The sequence below is a fragment of the Carassius gibelio genome, chromosome B7 (assembly GCF_023724105.1).
Source record: "Carassius gibelio isolate Cgi1373 ecotype wild population from Czech Republic chromosome B7, carGib1.2-hapl.c, whole genome shotgun sequence".
Lineage (NCBI taxonomy): Eukaryota > Metazoa > Chordata > Actinopteri > Cypriniformes > Cyprinidae > Carassius > Carassius gibelio.
In genome coordinates this window covers 20949149-20972144 of record NC_068402.1, presented here as the reverse complement: position 1 = coordinate 20972144, position 22996 = coordinate 20949149, and the positions used below count along the sequence as shown (strand labels likewise).

The 22996-nt window shown below is 37.7% G+C and overlaps 1 protein-coding gene across 2 annotated transcripts in view; it reads left to right on the top strand.

Annotated features, from left to right (window-relative positions):
* Positions 1 to 22996, top strand: part of LOC127961860 (T-cell immunomodulatory protein-like) — a 129565-nt gene that overhangs the window by 59632 nt on the left and 46937 nt on the right. For both annotated transcript variants that reach the window (XM_052561133.1, XM_052561134.1), the window contains exon 10: positions 13368 to 13516. In XM_052561133.1, coding sequence (XP_052417093.1) covers positions 13368 to 13516 — 149 coding nt within the window. The remainder of the gene's footprint in view (positions 1 to 13367; positions 13517 to 22996) is intronic.

Below are 22996 nucleotides of genomic sequence, written 5' to 3'. Positions count from 1 at the left end.
AAATTATGCTATGACCTGTGGGTCTAACCATTCCCATTATAAACATACCATATTGTTCACCGCCCACATCTCATGTCTAACCATGTCTCTGAAACTGCTGTTCTTTGACTTTTGTTAAAGGGATAGTTCACCCAAAAAATTTAATTTGATGATGATCTGCTTACCCCCAGGGCTTCCAAGATGTAGGTGACTTTGTTTCTTCCGTAGAAAACAAACAGAAATTTTTAACTCTTTTTAACTGCAGTCTGTCAGTCATATAATATAAGTGAATGGGAATCACAGCTTTGAGAGTCAAAAAAACAAACACAAACAAAAACAAATTTAACCTTACAGCTTGTGATGATACATTGATGTGTAAAGATTAGAAACAATCGGTCTGTGGAAAAAACTGAACAATATTTATATAATGTTTTTACTTCTGATTCACCGCAATGTCCGAACTGTCCCAAGCACATTCTCAACAGCTGGCACGTGATTTGTCTTCTTCTTCTTCTTGCTTTACGGCATATTGCAGCCTTATAAGTGTATTACCGCCACCTTTCTCTCAAATGGACCATTGACACTATATCTACAATCTCAATTATGAGTGACTGCTATGACTCCTAAAAAACGATTTATTTCCGCATTGCCCCAACAAACTCTTGCTGGATCCACTCCTCTGCTATCAACAAGAGGAATGTCTGTACTTCCTCAACAGACAACGAAATAGCCATTTTTTGGTTTTTAAAAAAGGTGTTCGTCCAAAACAGTTGCATTCGATCCTTTGCTGGGTGTTCTGATTTAAATCTAGCCGGTCTTTTGTGTCTCGTGACGCAGGTAGTGACGATTCACTCCAGCCAATCAGTGATCAGCAGAGTTTACAGGTTTTGGTAATGGTATGGTTTACTTGGAACCTCAGCTGAGGTGGTACTGAAAAATGTACCAGGTACTGTACCGAGTGGAAAACCCCCCAAAAGAGAACCGTGTCATACCATGCAGTGGAAAAGAGCCATTTGAAAGTCAGTGAGTGTTTTTTACTTACTCTTCTAGGGTAATGTGAAGTGATTCATTGCAAGTAATAATTCACCAGCAGTATCTGTATTTTCACTCAAGTAACGGAGTTATGTAAATATTACTACGGTTTAAAAATTGCTATGCTGCTTAGTATTTTTCATGTAAAACATTATTTTTTTCCCCCAAAATCTTTGATGAAAATAAAAGCATTTATTTGAATATTTGACATTATAAAAGTGTTTTCTATCTCTTTTGATCAAATGAATACATTCTTGCTGAATAAATATTCATTTATTTAAAAAAATCTTACTAATAAATAATTGTATTGTATAATTAATATGATTAATAAATATTATTCAAATACAATTTTTACACTTTCATGCAAATTACCTTAATGCAAATTATTAGAAAACTATCTCTTGTAATGCTGCCAACCTCTCACCACACTGCAAAATGGCATTGGAACACAATCTAGATTGCTCCCCCCAGGATCATCAACTCTCATGTATGTATGTATGCTTTCTTGAAGTGTCAAAATGGTACTAAAGACACTTTCTGTTTTTTTTTTGTTTCGTCTCGTTCCAACCCCCACCCTCAACCTGCCAGATCCTCCACCAGTCCTTTCTATGGCTCTCATTATTTACAAATTAATCACTGCCTGCAGGTGACCTTCAGTTCTGGGCACTCTCGCAGGTGCACGTGTCTAGACATTTCTCTTCAGACATAAACACTGCATGCTGTAATAACAGCCTGTACCCATCCCACCTTGCCTGCCATCAACACCTCTGATCTGACACGCCTGTCTTCTGATTCTTGTACCACATTTCATTACAAATTGTGCTTCTCTCCTCTAGGGAGGCTAATGAAGAGGCCGTCTGTTGTAGATTCAGTTTCACATGCAAGGAGGAATGGCATGTGTTCTTCGTAATGCCACAAGCGATGAAGCTTCCTTTTGTTTTTTTCTCCTGGAGTGTCATAAAGATGGCAGTTCATTAGACGTCGCACTTTCATATCATCTGTTTGTGGCACCTATTGATGTAATGGCACCTCGTCTGGTGTCTTCCCCCCGGCAAGCTCTGATTTTAATTTCTTGGCCTAATGAAGCGTCGCAGCTGGGATGTGGGAGTGGTGGAAAGTGTAGCTCGGCTAAAACAGGGACTTTGCGCTTTAGTAAACAAAGCCACAGGGATGGAGTCTTGGCAATGCAAACGTGATGATGTCTCCCCGACTGATATGAGGGAGGGAGGAAAATGGGCCATTTGTATTCTGTGCACAGCGTTTGCTCTATCTAAGATGTCCCATTACTTTTGCTAAGGAAAGGCTATCATGGCTTTCTGCATTAAAGAAATCATTCTCTCCCTCTTCCCCTCTCTGTCACTTTGGCAACAACAGCATAGTCTAATTTGCTGACATTTTGGCTGTTCCGTCACATAGTGTTTGCTGGGCGCATGCCGTCATTTACACAAATGAGACACTTCAAATGATGTAAGTGGCTCATAACATGACAAACTGTCATGTGTGTCGTGAATAAGTAGAGTAATAACCTATAAAGCTGAAGTAATCGCTGGTGCTGAGGTATCTCATCATCCTTAGTGTCTAGACGCTCATGGCATTGCGGTGGCATTAATGCAGGTCTCTCCCATCTGTGTTCAGCCAATAAAAATCTTAAAGCAGGAAGCCAAATGAGAAATTAGCGTGTTTTCTATGATAGTTGGTTAATTACAGAGTGTCTCGTTATCCTGGATGACACTGATTAGCTTCCGTCTCTTTTCTGTTTGATTGGACTGAAGGTGTGTGTGTGTGTGTGTGTGAGAGAGAGAGAGAGAGAGAGAGTGTGTGTGGGTCTGTGTGCTCCAGTTCGAGTTGATTGGGTTAATCAGTAGAGCAGCGGATAGCAGGATGGGAGGCTTATTTTAACAGAGTTACCTATCTCTTCTCTGTGATCAGCAACAGGCCCATCCCACCACACATACACTAAAAATGACCCGTTCCCCTCTTTCCTCTCATCTTCAGGCTTTCTTATTGCTCCTCTCATCCATCACACACACTCTGAGGTGCCAGTTGTAGTCTTAGACATGCAAAAGCATCTTTTTGTACGAGTCATGCCACGTGTTCCCCTGGTTTGCCTCAATGAACTGTCAGGTAGATGTTCTCCACAAACAAGATGATAAATGTGCAGAGTCTTTGTTAGGAAGGCCTGGCTGATTCTCAGATGAGCTCTCACATCCATTTAAACAATGAGCGGCATACACAGGCTCTCTAGGCGCCTACCAGAGGAGTAGCCCAAACCCTCCCCTGACCTGTCAGAGTCCAGGTCTGTGTAAAGCAGATGGTAGGAAAATACTCTTCGTTGTATGGTGGCTTAAAGTATAATCTGTTTACTGAGCTTGAATTATTGACTTGAACCTGTTCACACTTCTCCAAAGGCTGCTGATAAGCAGGACATTTTGCCAGTCACATCCTGTCGGGCTTATTTCTGCGTGAATTTTGTACGGTGCCTGTTACATCTCTCTCTGTGTGACCCAGCTGGCCTCCTCCACTCTTCAGTCAGCATTAAAGATTGAGGGATGTCGTTGCATGTAGCATAATAATGTGTGCTAGGCTCTTTGTTCAATGGTACAGGTCGACGCTGCCAGGTTGGTTTGCCGCCAACAGTCTTCATTGGCCATCAGCAGGGTTTGAAATTAACACACGCCAACCTGTCAAATATAGGTAAACATCAGCTGTGGTGGGTAACTAGGGATGCATCGATCTGATACTCTGGATCGGTATTGGAATTTTCTGCAAATCGGGTATTGGTCAGATGAGACTGATCCAAATCTGATATTGTGCGTATAGTATTGTGTTATTGTTGAGCCCCACGAAAGGCACAAAAACATTATGTTTTTATGAAAACCATGTTTTTTTGGATGTATTTCAAGTGTTCTGAAGTTGTTCCATGTAAGGTACAGATTAATATTTAATCATAAAGCTCAAGTTCACATAAACTCTTCTTTCCGCTGCGGCTGTCTGTCATCCTCTATTCAGTAATCAAACTGTCGCGTTCGGTTACTACAGTCAAAACGACGAAACTCTCTTCAAGAGCGCACAGTAACTGAGGTTTAAAACTGTTCAAAGAAAAGGCTAATTAAACTTAACGCACATATTTAATACACTACGTATCAATATCTCTTCCCTTTGTATTAGTGATGTCTGTTTCAAGAACAAACCATTTGATTTAACCGGTTCACCAAATTGGACTGAATCGTTTGAACCAGTTTGCGTCTCCAGTTAACATTAATCGACAAATTACTTAAAGGGGGGGTGAAATGCTATTTCATGCATACTGAGTTTTTTTACACTGTTAAAGAGTTGGATTCCCATGCTAAACATGGACAAAGTTTCAAAAATTAATTTGTACGTTTGAAGGAGTATTTCTGTTCCAAAAATACTCCTTCCGGTTTGTCACAAGTTTCGGAAAGTTTTTTTCAAGTATGGCTCTGTGTGACGTTAGATGGAGCGGAATTTCCTTATATGGGTCCTGAGGGCACGTTTGCCGGAAGAGCGCGCGCTCCCGTATAGCAGAGCAGAGAGAGGCTGTGCACAGACAATCACTGATCAGAGCGAGAGCATCGCGAAATGTCACAAAAGGAGTGTGTTTTTGGTTGCCAGGGCAAGACAACCCTGCACAGATTACCAAAGAAAACAGCATTAAGGGACCAGTGAATGGAGTTTATTTTTACAGAGCATCAACGGAGTTGTGCAAGTGTTTGTGTTTGTTCCCCTGCATTTCTAAAACGCTTGTTTTACAAACAAAGCCCAGTTTGACGACGGATTTGCGTATCGTTTATTTCTTAAGGATGATGCAATCCCAACGAAAAAGGGTCACGATTGTGTGCTGGAACCACAGGCGGTGAGTAAAACTGCTTAAAATATCTCTGCCTCCTTGTTAGTGCGTCCACCTCCCATCGGAGACCTGGGTTCGAGCCCCGCTCGGAGCTAGTCCTTGCTGCTGCTGCTCTCGTTCAGTTTCAGCCTTCACAGCTGTCACAGCTTCCAAAAGCTCTCAACGCAACTGGCGCTCATGATTCTTTAGCTCCGCCCACACGTCACGCCTCCAGGCGCTCGTGTTTTTCCGGGAAAAATCGGTACAGACTATCTTTCTCTTATGAATATAATAAAACTAAATACTTTTTGGAGTTATGAAGGATGCAGTACTACTCTATAGGTACTCAAGATTAACATGATATTGAGTGAAAACGAGCATTTCACCCCCCCCCTTAAGTTATTTACTTTTTTAACGTGGCTAACACTCCCTCTGAGTGGAAATAAACCAGTAACAGTGTACTCAAACAGTACACTGGCTGAACTGTTGTGAAGAGAGAACTGAAGATGAGCTCGAGCCGAGCAACCTACGCACTGTGACTCCGTGTTGTTTCAAGCTCATCATTCTGTGCAGGGGATGCACATAAGCGCTCTGTGCCGCTCTGTATTGGCGCCTTTAGTATTATTATACTTTTCTGCACAAAGATTATTAATAGTCTTTCTTGTTGCTGCCTTTATTAATGTGCTATATATTTAAAAGAAACGTCTTTTAGATTTCTTTATAAATGTACAGTATATACTTGTTTTTTCATGAATGTATTTTACAACCATAAAAAGAGCAATGTGTAACATTTTACCAGATTTTAGACTTTTTCACTTTTATTTGTAAATAAAATATTTCACTAGATTTGATGAAATTATTGTGCACCCATGATTTTTTCAGAATCTATAGTGTCTTTTGCTGCTGAATTATCCACTAACCTAGTTTATAATAGTATTTTTGTCATAGATTATGATTATATATTTTTTCATTTGTTATTTTTCATTAAAATGAAGTTGTGTATATGCAGTAGATTGTGATTAACACAAAAGAGTGATAATCAGGTCAACACAGGGAAGTATAGAAATTCTACTCTGATTAAAAAAAAACGTGCTGGTATATATATATATAATTATATATAATTAAATATAATTTCATATAACAGTATTCAGCATTTCATGTTTAAAATATCCAAACGTTATTTATGCATTTGTAACTGCAGGTTAAAGCTTTTCTTGTCGCTCTAAGGTGCATTAACATGTGTAAATAGCCTACATCTAAATGCCACTTCATATGCACTTCTGCAAAGATTTGGTTGATACTGATTTAATTTGTTTATTAAAGCTTATTACTGATACAAAATTATTTGCAGTGATTGCTTTGTCATGTCCAGTGTAGACAGCCTCAAGCTGTTCTTTTGTTTCTGTATTTTTATTTATTTATTTTGGCTAGTAGAAGTTATGAATGGCCGATAACAAAGATTTTGTAGCCAAATTGGCTTGTGAGTGAAAAAGTTAATTCAGTCCCTGGCCATCAGCTGATGCCGCCAACACCGATTCTCAACAGCAGCTGGTTCAGGTTATTATTTTATTTTTATTTTTTTCAGGTTCCATAAAGAATCTTTATTTTATTTTATTTTTATACAAGAAATATATATACTTTACACAAAAAACAAACAAACAGAGAAACCACCCCACCCCACCCACCCCCACGAACAGGCACCAGATACAATGAAAAATATACACCGTAAACAATGACATACCTAATCAAACATACACAAAACATTAAGATTAAAGATGGAGTGAAGGAATAGAACAATGAGCTATTAATTCAACACTTATAAAGATACCTAAGGAAGGGGCCCCAGATTTGATAAAATTTTTTAGAAGCATCAATCTTAGAAAAACGGATCCTTTCGAGCTTGAGAGCGGCAACCATCTCCGTCAGCCATTTATGAAAACTGGGCGGTGAAGTGGACTTCCAATCCATCAAAATCACCCTTTTCGCTACCACCATACCAAACATAAGAGACAGTTGCTGATAATGTGTTAATGCTAATGTAGGGTCAGAACATCCAAGCAAAGCTAATTCAAGATCTGGACTAATATCTTCTCCAAAAACATTTGAATACCACCTGGTTCAGGTTATTTTTAAACTTTGGAAGGATGTTTTCAATGTAGATCACACCTGCTCATATTCAGACTGTCTAGATGCCAAGTTTGGCACATACAAGTACTTTCGCTTTCATCGTAAAGCAGGATACGTCTCACCATCTAATTCTCAATACCTTTACTGGCTAAATCATCTCTCAGTCTTTCATGTTTTTTCTCTTGCTTTTTCCTAATCTTCTGAAGTCTTGTTCACACCAGGACGAATGATCGGTTTGAATATCCGGAGTGATAAACACTTTGAATGAATGGCTGTTAATGCGTCTGTTCTGACTGACAAACATTTGCATGCTCTCAATGCAACTGATTCTTTTACAGAGAGGTGTTGTAATCTATTTTCTATCAAACTGCAAATGAAGCGGGCTAACCAATATGATTCACATGCACAGAAACTTTGCTGTTACATAAAACTGTGACTTTGAGGCACTCACAAATGGACCATTTTGCTAAGTGACAGTGAATAGCAGAGGAAAAATCCAAAGTAGCTGTGTTGTCTCTGTACTCTTGAATTTGGTTTTATTTGATAAATAGTAAACAAAAATACAACCAGAATGGCTTTTGAAAATCTGTGTATACTGTATATAAATCTTTTATTTCATGATAAGTGGGTGTCTGAAATGGAAAACTGTGCAGCGCTTTGCATACTTTTGTAAATGGGTATTTCTGCTTTTCTGTAAGCTGTCAGAGACAGTTCATTCTTAAATTTGAAGGTTTGAAAACACTCATGTTCAGAATAGTAATGACATGCATCAATTTGAATCTAACTTTCAGCTAGAAGGACTTGAGTAGACCCGTTCTGTGTTCACCACAATGTCATCCCACAGCCTTGTGATTTCCATCTACCCTCCCTAATAAATCAATAAGACTTAGCATTAACCAGCAGTCAGCACTGATATAAGTCAATTTACACAAGCAGACACGAAGTGATGGAAGCCAATTGTAGATGGCCTCAAGGGCAATGACTGTTTGCATAATCATTTCTATGTCGAATAGAAAGAGTCTTTAATTCAGCTGGGAGTTAAGGCCATTGAGTGTGAGTGACTTCTTGAGAGAAAGAGATGTTTTGTTTTTGTATGTGAAGCTTTACTGTAGTTCTTAATAGTAGAGTGGCAGTAAAGGTCTCTGGGATAGCTCATACACATACACAAGGATCATTTGTTTTATTTCAGCTGGTATTGAGGTTCTCAACAATAATGGCCCTAGTTCAGAAATGGTTTGCCAGGCATGTTCAATTAAATAAAATCCTGTCAGTATTTCTTCTTGGTTATGATGAGCTATCAGTAAGTGTGCCCATAAGCTGTCATAACATCTCATAACCTGTTTTAACAGCCCATCAGTCAGAACTGCTTACTTAGGACCTGTGGTGGGGGTTGAGGTCTGGCTCAGCAGTCTTGTGGGAGGGAAGCGCTCCAGGAGCTTAAGAACCATTAAACGTTCATTAAATGAGTGAGTGAGTGAGTGAGTGAGTGAGTGAGTGAGTGAGAGAGAGAGAGAGAGAGAGAGAGAGAGAGAGAAAGAGAGTGAGAGAGAGAAAGAAAAAAGAAAGAATGGAGAAAATAAGAGTGAGAACATACGTCACTTAACTGAAGATGGGTTGTCAAAAAAAAAAATACTCCATCTTACCACATCCTTTGGTACACTGTGGTTCTTAACCCGTCACGAATTCAAATGCGGCCCGCAATGTGCTGAAAAAATAAAATACCTTTCAGTTTTACAATTCATTTTTATATTTTACATTAAATAAAAAATTTAGGCTTCTAATGAAATATAAGCTATATCCTAATGTGTTATGTGAAATTTGTTTTTCATATATTATTTTCGGACATGAGCAGACCTACTCACATGACATTACACGTTTAAAAAACACATACAAGTGTGCACTTTGGCAGAATTCAATTCAAAAGTCATCAAAAGCCATTAGTTAAGGTAAAATTGAGCATCAGAATGGACAAATTTGTTTTAAGGGAGAAAAAAGAAATGTGAAAAATGCCAGCGAATGAACACGTAGAAACAAGTAGTGAAGTAGTAGTCAGTAGTGAAGGAGAAGTGCTGGATTTTTGGTTTGCCCCGCAACTAACTTGAAGAAGTTCTGTCAAATAACACGTAGCAATCCTTAATTGAAGAAATGTGGCAAAACATCTCTGGAGAGAACCTCATATTATTAAATTCGAAAGTGCTTTCCATATTTGGATCAACATAGGCTACATTTGTGAATGCACATTTTCTGCAATGAGGCGCGTCAGGGTCATGCTCCCGTGCGCGTCTTACAGACTGCATCTTAAATCCTCTGTTAAACTTTCCACGTCCACGAGTCCATTATGGACCACTAGGTAGACATGATGTAAATACCGTCATCAGAGAGTGTGTCCCGCAGCTCTGAGCAGACGACCGCGCGGACAGGTGCGCTTGGTCAGTGCACAGGAAGAAGTTCATTGCTACTCAAACCTGTGTAATCTGTCAATAAAAGAATATAAAGACAGTCAGATGTGCAATAATTCTGGGCAATTGTTTGTTACCATGTTGTATGCAGAGCGAACCATCAGTGTGCGCATTCAGAATGATAAATTGAAGACTGCGTCTGCGCTGGCCGTGTAAGCGTCTGGATTGCTCATCCAGAAAGTATAACACAGGCTTTACAATCGCAAATTCTTTGTGCTGTTACTCCTTTCGAGCTGAATCTCACATATTGTTTAGCTCACGACAGAATCAGGTGTTTTATTTGTGGGGAGTAGAATTATTTATTTATTTCAATGAATGTAATAGATTGGATATCATAATATTTAGGCTATAATATTATAAATCAGGTTGGGTTGTATTGGTGGTGTAATATGTAAATTATATGCGTTCGCCCCGCGAGACTGCACTTGGACCATAGTGCAGCCCGCTGAAAAAAAAAGGTTGAGATCCACTGCACTAGACTATGGTATCCTATAAAGGGCATAGCCTTACAGTGATTTATTTCTTATTTTACAGATAACTTTTTCTGTAGTTTCAGCAAGTTCTTCTCATCTTCAGCCCCAATTCTTAGTGGGGTTCCTCATGGTTCTATATTGAGCCCCCCCTTTTTTAAATCTTCCTCTTGGAAGTATTATTGGGCAACATATTAATTTTTATTTATTTTGGTGATAACACTCAGCTAAATATTCCTTGGAAAACTGGTGACTCCATCCAGCCTTCTCTGGACTGCTCCGAGGACAAATTACTCTTGGAACTTGGTTGTCAGATCACTGTCTCCAGCATAATAATGATTAAACTGAAATGATTATTTTGGTCCCCGAAATCTATTTGTTGCCTGGTTAAAAAGCTTGGAAATAATTTTTCCTTCAATTTCACTTCAGTTGAGAAATGTGGGTGTCTTTCTTGAACTTTGAGTCAAACACAGTTGTTAAGAATAGTTGAGCTACAAATCATTTCTAAAATCATTTTTGTTTTTTCATAATTTGGAGAAAATTATTAACATTTTTATTTCCTCACAATTGTTGTGATTCTGTCTATGTTGGTCTTCGTCAATTTTCACTCCCGCGACTTCAGATGGTCCAGAATGGTGCTGCAAGGCTATTAACATTAGCTAAAAATATATATGATCAAAGCACTCCAATTTTAGTCTCCCTTCATTGGCTTTCGGTTTATTTTAGGATCCAGTTTAAGATGATGTTTGTTTTTTAAGCCCTTAATGATCAAGCCTCATCGTAAATTAAAGATCTTATCCTCCTTTACTTATCTAGCAGATCTTCTGATAAAGCACTTTAGCATGTCCCACAATCCTGTCTAAAATGATACAACTTTTTTGGTCGCTGGCCCTATAGCCTATGGAATCAGCTACCTTGCTATTTGAAAGTTAATTATTGAAAGTTAGTTATTGTCTTATCGCTATCCGCTATCGCGGATTAAGGTTTAATAACAGTGTTGTAATGTTTTAAGGTTTGCAGTTATTGTGACTAATTGTTAGAAAGTCAGTTTTTGTTATCTAGCAGTTTAAACTTCGTTATATCTCTATTTAAAGCTTAATCACGTTGCTAACTTACTGAAGTTAGCTATTATTAAGTATCTGATGTTTAAAGATTAGTTATTGTAACTGTTTGACAGTTGTTAGTGTTGTCATACAGTAGTGGTTTAAAGTTTAGTTATTGTTAAATTCGATAATCAGTATGTTACATCATTAGCATTTATAAGGTTAGGTATTTTCGAAATAATCTTTTTTGAAGGTTAAGAATATTTATGCGTTTTGTAATTGTTACTGTAGATCTTTAACAATCTGAACGGCATTTCAAATATTTAAAACCAAGGTTTAACAGAAATTGTCCTAGATAACCTGTCAAGCGCTTAGAGGGAAATGGTGCTGCAATGTAAACAAACATTGCAGGACTCTCACATTTGCTCATAATGAGGCGGCTAGTCTAACAGTGCACACCATGACTCATGAGCTTGACTTCTATTTTTCTTTTCAGCAGAAAGGAGACTAACATCAATAGTTCTTGCTTTAGAGATATTACCAATCTTAGCTTTAGACAAATTATTTTGTACAAATGCAAAATAGTTGTACATACATATATTGTTGATTCTGGCTATGTACCAAGAGTCAGGAAAAAATCTTATTAGTAGCCATTACAGAACGCTCTGCCTTTACCACTTTGTGTCCATCTCCCCTATCCCTGCATGTCTCTAGCAGTCTCTCTCTCCTCTCTCGCCTCCATTCCCATAGATGTAAGCATGCAGAGATGCACCTGGCACTCTGTTTTACATTCATGAGTGAGTAAAGCCTGTAGCATCTGCGCCTGTGCCTCCCCCACACATGTGCAAATGACCGAGCCCAGAGAGCGAGAGAACCATAATGCTGCACTGCCTGGTGTGCTGCTTTGCTTTGGCTGCATTCAGTCCAATTTTTTTTTTTTTTTTTTTTTTTGGGTTGTTCACATGATTTTTTGATTTAATGATTTGGTGTGTTCCTGTGGCTCAGTTGTAGAGCATTGTGTTAGCATCACAAAAGGTTGTGGGTTCAATTCCCAGGGGACACATACAGGTATGGGTAAAAAAAAAAAATTATAGCCTGAATGCACTGTAAGTTGCACTGTAAGTGTCTGCTAAATTACATATCTGTAAAAACATGACATGTTAACTTTGGCTCATATCACAGACTGGCTTTATGCCTCTTAGTGCATAAAGGACATCTGTAAAGTAGCAAAGACTAAAGTCTCAAATCCAAATAGATATTCGTTATAAAAGTTGAGTCAAACACACCTTCAAAAAAGGGCTCATTCTAACACCCCCCGACATGTTGCTGTCGCTGCCATGTTGTGGAAATGCTGTGTGCTTCATTGTGAAAGTGAAACTACTTTGTTTGGCCATCCAATAGAGGACACAACTAGAAATCAGTGGTTAAGTTGTATCTACAACACTGTTACGGAACAGCTCAGCCCAAATATTCAGATGTGTGCGACACATTTTACAAAAGACGAGGACTGTTTCCTGGAAGAGTAGCCTATAAAACTTCTGTGCACAAAGGCTGTTTCTATAAAGTGGGGCAATTCCAACTTTGGAAGGACAGTCTGATGATTCAAACGTGACTTTTGAGCATTCCAGAGTAGGGTAACACTTTAGAATAAGGTTCCATTAGTTAATGTTAGTTAATGTATTAATTAACATGAACTAAGCAAGAACAATCCTTCTACAGCATTTATAAGTCTTAGTTCATGTTAATTTCAACATTTACTAATGCATTATTTAAATCAAAAGTTGTGCTTGTTAACATTAGTTAATGCACTGTGAATTACCATGAACTAACAATGAATAACTGTATTTTCATTAACTAACATTAAGAAAGATGAATAAACACAGTAATAAATGTATTATTCATTGTTTGTTCATGTTAATTAATACATTAACTAACATTAACTAATGGAACCTTATTCTAAAGTGTTACCTAGAGTAGTACTTGTTGTTTGTCGTTTCTCTGAGCACAAATGCAGACATGGATTTATGTTTACACAGCACAATACGCAACGCAACTCAACACGTAAAAAGACAGTATAAGTCATTATAATCAATAATTATGTCCTCACTGGATGCAACAAATGCCTCGTTTGTAAAGGGTTTTATTAGTTTTGTCTCGTTGTGCTATGAGGCGGCATCATAGTACTGTATGTTAAGGGGCATAACATATCCGTCACACCCTTGAGGAATTCGGCCAGTCACAATGCACTAGATAGCTGGCCAATCAGTAATACTTCATAAAGTAATTCTTGTTAACTACTTTATTTAGTTAACTTTTGAGAAATTATGTTGCTTTTCTTTTTAGGTTAGCAGTGATCTCTTGTACTGTATGCCAGCTCATGTAACTGAATTGTCTTCCTCTGTTGTTCCAGTGGGTTCCCGTGCTGATGGACTTCAGGAGGAAGGATTCTGTGTGGGGATTTGTGTCGTCTTCAGAAAATCCCATCACCTTGCACTTAGGAGACTACAACATGGACGGCTTTCCTGATGCCCTCGTCATTCTTCGTAACACCAGTGCTAGGTAAGTCAGCATCAGTGCTAGGTAGCCAAAACCTGTACTCCGGTACAAATAATGTTGTTTATTTATCAATAATTACTCAAATCGGAATAAATTTCATGATACATCTGATTATTTGAGTAACAGGAAGAGAACATCCAGTGAAATTACTGTTCAAATAATGAGTACTGTTTACATAGGATCTGATCAAAACGTTCAGAATAAAGCACTGGTGGTGATAATGGTGAAATGGTGAAAAAGTATATGAATGGAGACATTGTGAACTGTGAACATGTTTCATAATGCAAATGGTCACCCAAAAATGGGAAGGTATATACATATCTTGGGTTTTGGGTGGGGAACTAAAATCGTGTCTCACTAAAATCAGTAGATTTGCACATCATCATGAGATAGATACACCAGATTTACAAAACAAAATGTCTCGATTCGAAGAGTTAAAATACTTAATACCTTATTTAATACCTTAAATTGAGGACCTACTCAAGAAGTCTTTTTTTTCTTCACATAAGGTACTTAAGGAGATTGAAGGAATACTTGTAAAGCATTACGACCCACCTCTCAAAGGCAATGACTTGTGTGTTAAGAAGTGAATGGCTAAGACACTCTTTTCAGCAAGATTTTTAACAAAGAAATGATTTTTATTATCGATATTGAATCACAAAGAAAGCAACTCTGTTTTGATATTTAAACATAAAAAAACTCTCAGCACCATGAAACTTTTAAATTACATTTTTAAACCAAGCAAGTCTTGCTTAAAGAAGTTTGCAAACATTAGTATTTTATTTTTTTATATTAGTATTTAAACATTTATGAAGCACACAATGCTGTGTGCTTCATTGTGAAACCGAAACTACTTTGTTTGGCCATCCAATAGAGGACACAACTAGAAATCAGTGGTTAAGTTGTATCTACAACACTGTTACGGAACAGCTCAGCCCAAATATTCAGATGTGTGCGACACATTTTACAAAAGACGAGGACTGTTTCCTGGAAGAGTAGCCTATAAAACTTCTGTGCACAAAGGCTGTTTCTATAAAGTGGGGCAATTCCAACTTTGGAAGGACAGTCTGATGATTCAAACGTGACTTTTGAGCATTCCAGAGTAGGGTAACACTTTAGAATAAGGTTCCATTAGTTAATGTTAGTTAATGTATTAATTAACATGAACTAAGCAAGAACAATCCTTCTACAGCATTTATAAGTCTTAGTTCATGTTAATTTCAACATTTACTAATGCATTATTTAAATCAAAAGTTGTGCTTGTTAACATTAGTTAATGCACTGTGAATTACCATGAACTAACAATGAATAACTGTATTTTCATTAACTAACATTAAGAAAGATGAATAAATACAGTAATAAATGTATTATTCATTGTTTGTTCATGTTAATTAATACATTAACTAACATTAACTAATGGAACCTTATTCTAAAGTGTTACCTAGAGTAGTGCTTGTTGTTTGTCGTTTCTCTGAGCACAAATGCAGACATGATTTATATACACCAGATTTATAAAACAAAATGTCTCGATTCGAAGAGTTAAAATACTTAATACCTTATTTAATACCTTAAATTGAGGACCTACTCAAGAAGTCTTTTTTTTTCTTCACATAAGGTACTTAAGGAGATTGAAGGAATACTTGTAAAGCATTACGACCCACCTCTCAAAGGCAATGACTTGTGTGTTAAGAAGTGAATGGCTAAGACACTCTTTTCAGCAAGATTTTTAACAAAGAAATGATTTTTATTATCGATATTGAATCACAAAGAAAGCAACTCTGTTTTGATATTTAAACATAAAAAAAACTCTCAGCACCATGAAACTTTTAAATTACATTTTTAAACCAAGCAAGTCTTGCTTAAAGAAGTTTGCAAACATTAGTATTTTACTTCCTAAGAAACAAACCGGGGCTAAAACCCAACCTTTATTACTTTTCCTTTTATCCAAATAGGATCTTTTTTATACTGCCACAGTAGCTGTTTTTGAAAGCACAGCAGCACTTTTTCTTGCTCTTTTTTTTCACCTTCAAAGAATTTAAACCTTAAGTTAGAGGCTTTCTTGGATGATCCTGATAAAACAGGACTTTGGGAGACGTTCTATACTTCTGGGGCATTTTGTTTTTCCTCTCCACTTCTAATATGGCTCAACATACATGATCTTATTCCACCCTCTTTCTGAGCATGCTGCATTCATGTTGATAAATGAGCTTATGGTTGTGACATCAATTTTTAAATAAGCGGTTTTTGCAGCTTTCTGTAAATGGACTGCAGAGATTATTTGAATGTGTTAGAGTAGGTCTGTCATGCATTAAACATCAATTTGTGTGTATATATATATATATATATATATATATATATATATATATATATATATATATATATATATATATATATATCCACTAAACAGCTTTAAACAGTTTTTACATCACACTTCATTTACTATTATGTTAACAGTGAATAAATGACAGGCTAAAGGTTGGCTGAGTGTTGCCATCAACAAAAGCAAGAGAGCAGGTGCCTGTGAAGAAGCTTGTCACCCATCTTCGATCTGGTCTGACCTAAGTGAGGACAGACAGGCCTGAAAGAGCAGCAGGAAGGGCATGGACGGATTAGCAGCTCTCTGATTGAGATAAGATACTAGAGGCTCTGCCGCTGGCCTCCAAGTGACTATGAGAGATGCTCCAGATGCTTTTAGAACACAAAGACAACTTCACATCGTCCTGAAGGACAGGGGATTTGTGTCCGGACTCAGAGAATCACGAGTCACTTTAGCCGCACACACAGAATCCTAGAAAAAGTATTTTCTTTTTTATGATCTGCTTCGTTGGGGTTTCTAGTCTATGGTCTTCATGCTTAATACATTAGGATGACCTAATCTTTAAGTCAGTAAAGGCTTAACCTTCCCCTTGTGTCCTAAGGCTTTGGCGCTGCTGTAGTCTCTTCTAATCGCCCCACAGCCAATCTCATCACCAGCACTTCCACAGTAATCAGGAAGCATGCATCCTGAGACCTCCGAGATATACCAGCGTGTGTTCAAATCGGCCTATTGTCATTATCGTCGCCTCTAATGACTGAGATGCCAAGGAGAGTAATTTGATTCTCATCAGCCAGGAGCTGGATGTTAAAACATCCTTTCCCCACAGATGCCCACTTTCTTATCTTATTCCAATCTGTGCTTGGATCACTCTAAACACTCCCATGAACCTTCTCGTTAAAGACGGCAGCATCTTTCTATGAATCTCTGGTTTCTTTTATCACATTTTTGGTTGGATCAAGAGTCTTGCTTCTTCAGTTGTTTGCTATTCAAATAAATAATATATTCCATACTTCCATTTTTTTAAGATTTATTGAACAGTTTAGTGAACAAATGCAGGATTTTGCATGTTCTGGGACTGTGTTGAATATAGAGGCTTAGTGGATGGCTTAAGCAGGCTATGTTCATATGTTCGTGAGGTCAGAACAAGCCTGCTGATACCCATCAAACGCATGGGCATTTTACAGTTTAGAGTGAAGGATGCAGATGGGAGTAATGTTGTGCCAGTATCTGTCTTTATTCTCCTCCAAATGCTTTCAAACAGCCTCCAGCCCGTTTTGTTAGCAAAGGTTGTCATGGTTTTTGAGTTGATAGAGTGTGTTGGAGTTGGTAAGTGTTTTTTATTTATTTGAGCAAGCGAGTGGGTGGGTGAGAGAGTTTACCCAACCAGTCAGAGACTCTTTCAAAGTCAAAACCATTTAAAATTGAAATGAGAGCTTCACACTTCCTTTAAATGAACCATACATAGTCTTCAGCAGATTTGGTGAGTGTAAAGATTTATACTGATCTACATGTTTCTGAACTGTCAGTGGATTAAAACATGTTTGTATTCAATTCTGTGTTTCATCGTATTGGCTCTTCAAGGATTCTTCATCTCTCCATCATCTTCAGCTTCAGACCACATCATCAGCCTCTCTCTCCACTTCTCATCGAATTTCTGACACTTAGTCTCTCTAGTCTCTCTCTGTCATATCCTATCTAGGCAATATAAGATAAAGGGTTGTCATTGGCAGATAGGTGTAGGTGTAGATGCTATTTTTAACTTCTGTTGTGCCCTCTCTTGCCAATCTGAATGTTTGCAATTGAGTCTGAAATGTTAGATTTTAAATCATGATCAGGTGCCTGGGTGGAAAGGAAATTTTAGCATCGGTTACATTTCTAAATCATACGTTTTCATTTTGAAAATTGAAGTTTGTTTGTGGTTGAACAATATCCTAGATGTGTTTTTTTTCTGCACAATCTCGCAGAACCTACCAATTGTATTCTATGCCTTATTCACTATAGCACACTCTTTAAGGAATTGTTCAGCCAAATTTTTAAACCGTCATCATTTACTCACCCTCATGTCATTCCAGACCTTTTTCTTTGGGGGAACAAAAAGGAGATTTAAAAATAAATAAATAAATAAAAATGTTTGGCTGTAAAATTGAAGCGAGTTGAACACACTGACTAGCATTGTATGGGTTTGGTAACCACTGAGGAAAGTACGTCATAGAGATTGGAATGACATGAGGGTGAGTCAATTATGACAGAATTTTCATTTTTGGCTGAACTGTTCCATGAAATACTCTTTTGCTACTGTATTTTGATGCATTTCTGAGTGAAACAGGGTATAAAACAGAACTTTTTTTTACTTTGTCCATCATGAATTGACTTGATTGTGAAAATTAGACCTGGTTGACGTCAGCAGATCGGATGAATCATCCACATTAGTAGAATAAATCCATACAGAGAAAGTAAATGGGGTCAATTTTGATTTAAAATCAACCTCAAATCGCTCACACAAAGGGCTTTTTAGTGCTGACATCCTTATCACCTCACTCACATCTGCCTCTTGTTCTTGCAGCAGAGAGCAGTATTTAGATGCCCCCATCTAGCACACATGGTTCTGTGTAGATACACCAGTGACTTACTGCTGGGGTGATAGTATTTAGGGGGAAGTCAGGCCTTGGTCCATTACGGACTACATGAGTCCAGCCCACATGCTGACACTAACAAAGAGTCGCTGTATGTTTCACTCACTGACGATCATCTGTACCTCTGAAACACATCCCCATTTTATCCATTGCTGTGTGTATATACAGAGACCCTTTTGTGTTAGTGTAAGTCAACTGTGTGTGTCACTTTCTGAGAAAATGACTGCGGGCAAGGAAAAGTGGAGTACAGTGCCGTCAACATTTTGAGAGATTTAGAAATTGCTTTAAAGGTTTATACTACTCTGATCTGTCTCTTTCTCCATCTTGAAACTAGATACACACCAGAGACAGTGTAAGGAGGAGACAGACCACTCATAGAACAGTGATGGGTGAAATCATGTTGCTCAACATGGCAGCTGTTAGAATGGACGTGTCATGTTATAGACTACGTTTACATGACAATAATGTAGTCATAAACGGCCTTGCATTTTTAAAAAGTTTCACATATACACGACAACATTTTCAAATCGATTTGTGTTTACACATATCTGCGAAAAAGGGTCAAAAATGCTGTATTAGGTATGCCAGGCCAGTAGTTGGCGCTGTCACCTTGTTAGTAGACAGTACCTGTTTCCCTGTGTACATGATGCGTCTCTGCTTATGGTTGTAATATTGGTGAAGTAAATCCACACTTTGCTGAAGAAGAGTTTTAAAGCAAACTGTTAAACAGCAACAACAGTACCAGTACCTAATGTTGTAGTGTAAATGGCGCCTTAGTTAAAAGGTCCCAACAACTTCTTGATATAATTTGATTTCCTTCAAGCAAATGTATGCATCAACCGGATCAGCCTGAGGAAAAAAGTTTGTAAGCATGATTTGAGCTTTATTTGAGAATAAAAAAATAGAACCGGAGGCAATAGAACAAAGAGTGCTTCAACGTTTTTCAGTATTTAACTGTTGAGGCCTATTGAACCTGCTTAAGTTAATGTATCCAAAAAGTAAGTTTCTGCATTCATGTTCCAAGACTGCTCAAATCTACAGTACATGTTTTATAACATGATATTTTGCCTCCCTGTCTACTTTTCATTCACTAACAAAACTATTTACATTCATTTCTTGGCAAGGCAAGCATTTTGACCACAAAATGCATCTAACATCAATTGAAGACACGAAGGAGCTGCCTGTCAATCTTGTGTCCTGAATTGAGCGTCAAAGTGACAGGACTTTACATCACAAATTGCTGCTTTGAAATACATTATTTACACTTAAGCTTGACTAAGTGTTAAAGATGTCAGTCTTTGCCCATTCAAGAAGGAGCTGTAGGTGTACTGTATGTATCGGCTACATAGAAAATACCTGAAGGCATGTGTACATTGTGAATGGACCTAAGTGACATTGCTACAGTACACACACAGAACTAATTCTGTGGCACGCTTTCACACAGTATACACACATTTACTATGGATGTTTAATAGTGTGACTAGGCACGACTACAGCCATCTTAAGAGAGCAAAGTGTGTATTCTCTTTCCTGTTATTTTCTTCCACCTACTCTGCTGCTTCTGTGTCCTTCTCTAGCTTTGTTTTCCCTCATTGCTGTTTGCCTGTTGAATTCGCCCTTGGTCTGATTTGGATAGATAGAGAGAGAGAACAGCTAAGCAAGCACACTTTTCAATCTTCTGTTTATCGGCAGATTACATGTCAAATACCTGTCCTACACACCCCCTTCCTTGCCCATTCTGCTCTCCTCCACTGTGATGTCTTGCCCAGGTGATTGTTTGGCTTCAGAAGAGTGGCAGAAGATCTTGGTCATCAGCCCTCTGACTCACCAATAAAATCGCTTAAGAGGGCTAAGAAGAGGACCCGTTTTGTTCATCTTCACACAGCTTTGCTCGCATTGATTTTTTGTTCACTTCTGGCCGTGTAAATAATACACAATCACAGCATCTCGACCTCATTAGATCACACACCCTGCAATACGAGCACACTGATCAGAATCCGTGGGCTTTTCCATAAATCCAAAGCTTCAGATCTCATCATTAGCGGCAGTGTGATCTTGTGCCTCTAATACAGCTTTGTTAAGAAGTTGTGTAATCATTTCCCATCAAGTATTCTGCACTGATGCAAAGATTAACTGTTGTGGAAGCCTCAAAAGCAAGAGCGTAACCTCTGACTTCAGAGCTGAGGGTGAGATTATGGAGACAGCAGTGGGACTGCTCCATCGCCCCTCATTTTTATGTGTCAGGCGAGGACGTTGTATAGCCTGATAAAACATCTGGACACAATGTTGTTCTCTGGAATACATCCAGCATGTGAGGAACTTTCCCTTTCTAATAGTCACATTTAGGTTCAGCTCAAGTGATTCCAATTTACTGTGTAAATAGTCTATTTCTATATAGTTTGCTTCTTAATTCAAATAATTTTTTCTCATATTTGTTCTTTACGCATTAAATATGAGTACTATCAGTAGAAACTCTTTCAAACTGTTTCAGCAAGGATTCATTAAATTATAAAAAAAATATCACTAAATTAAGTAGCAGTAAAGACTTTTGTGTAATGTTGTAATGTTAAACATTATATAATACATGTTAAAAGTCTCAATTCAATTAGGTGTTCTCAAGAAAAAAAAAAAATATATATATATATATATATATATATATATATATATATAATTGCCCATGCTTACAGAACAAAACTAAACGTCATCTTGGCTTTAGGAAGCACTTAAAGCGATAGTTTACCCAAAAATTTAAATTCTGTCATTATCGTTACAAACCTGTGAGACCTTCAAAACACAAATCAATTAATTTTTGATGAAATCCGAGAGCTTTCTGACCCTTAATTGTCAGCAAGTGAACTACCTCGTTCAAGACCCAGAAAGGTAGTAAGGACATTAGGTGTTTCTCAATGTCAAGGAAGGATCCTCGGAAGCCAGTATTTCGAGGATGCTACGTCATTGACATCCGTCAAAGGACTGTTCCAATGTCGAGGATCCTCGGAATTTCAACCAAGGACTGAGTCCTTCGTTCGAAGAATATCCCATACACAGGAAAGGATGCACATGTGTATCCTTCGCGCTCTTCGCGCTCTTCGCGCTCTCAAATCACCCACAATCCTATGCGCGCAGCTTTGCAATCTAACCTTAGTTCAAAAATTAAAAAATGTTGAACTTTAACGTAGTCGGAGCGTTAACGGTTTTTATTTACTTTACCAAACATTTGTTATAACTGTAGTAAATATAAGTAAAGTTTGACATTTAAATGCCAGTGCAATATTGTAAATTATACAAATACAAATGGTTAACTGAACCGGACCTGTCATTTAACAATTGGTTGCGTCAACGGCATTTATTTTATAAGTTAAGTTGTCCAAAGTAATTTAATGATCCCATTCACAGCGTTATTCAAACGGACCTTTTCACTGACGTAATGATGCAATTACGTGCACTTGCTAGCCTGTTCCATTTACGTGTTCTCCGTATGCTAAAGAGGACTCTCACCTAGCCTCTGAAGGAAGTGACTTGGAAGGATCAGTCCTACCAAGGAAGTATCCTTGACATTGAGAAACGCCTATTTTCAATAGTCTGTCAGTGGTTCTCAAACATGTCCTGGAGTACCCCCTGCCCTGCACATTTTGTATGACTCCCTCAATTATCACAACTGATTCAACTCATCAGCTAATTAGTGGAGACTGCACATCCTGAAGTGGGTGTGTCAGATATAGAGAGACATACAAAACTTCATGGAGAGGTTTGAGAGCCCCTGGTCTGTGTGACATTATTGGTTGAACCTTAATTTTATAAAGCTATGAGAATTTTTTTGTGCGCAAATAAAAAATAACTTTATTCAACCTTTCTTCAATTCTCTTCACTGAAAATCTTTGACATGCATTCATGACAGTGGTTGAACCACTGATGTCACATGGACTATTTTAACGATGTCTTTACTACCTTTCTGGACCTTGATTTTTGTAGTTCTGTTGCTGTCTACGGAAGGTCAGGAAGCTCTAAGATTTCTTCAAAAATATCTCAACTTGTGTTCTGAAGATGAACAAAGGTCTTACAAGTTTGGAACAGCATGAAGGTGAATAATTAATGACAGAATTTTCATTTTTGGGTGAACTTAACCCTTTAATATCACAACATGGAACAGTAACAAATAAGTCTCATAAGCAACCTTCTGCGGACACCATGGAAATTGAATCATCATTGGCTAGTACATTTTTAAGTTTACTCGCCAGACTGATAAAAAAATTGTATGTATATACGTATATGTGTGTATATATATATATATATATATATATATATATATATATATATATATATATATATATATATATATATATACAGTGCCGCTTGAAATTTGTGAACCCCTTGCAGAATCTTTGAAAACGTGAGTAATTTTAACTAAATAAGAGAGATCATACACAATGTATGTTATGTTGTATTTAGTACTGTCCTAAGTAAGATGTTTTAGATAAAAGATGTCTACATTTAGTCCACAAGACAAAAAAAATAGCTGAAATTATTAAAATA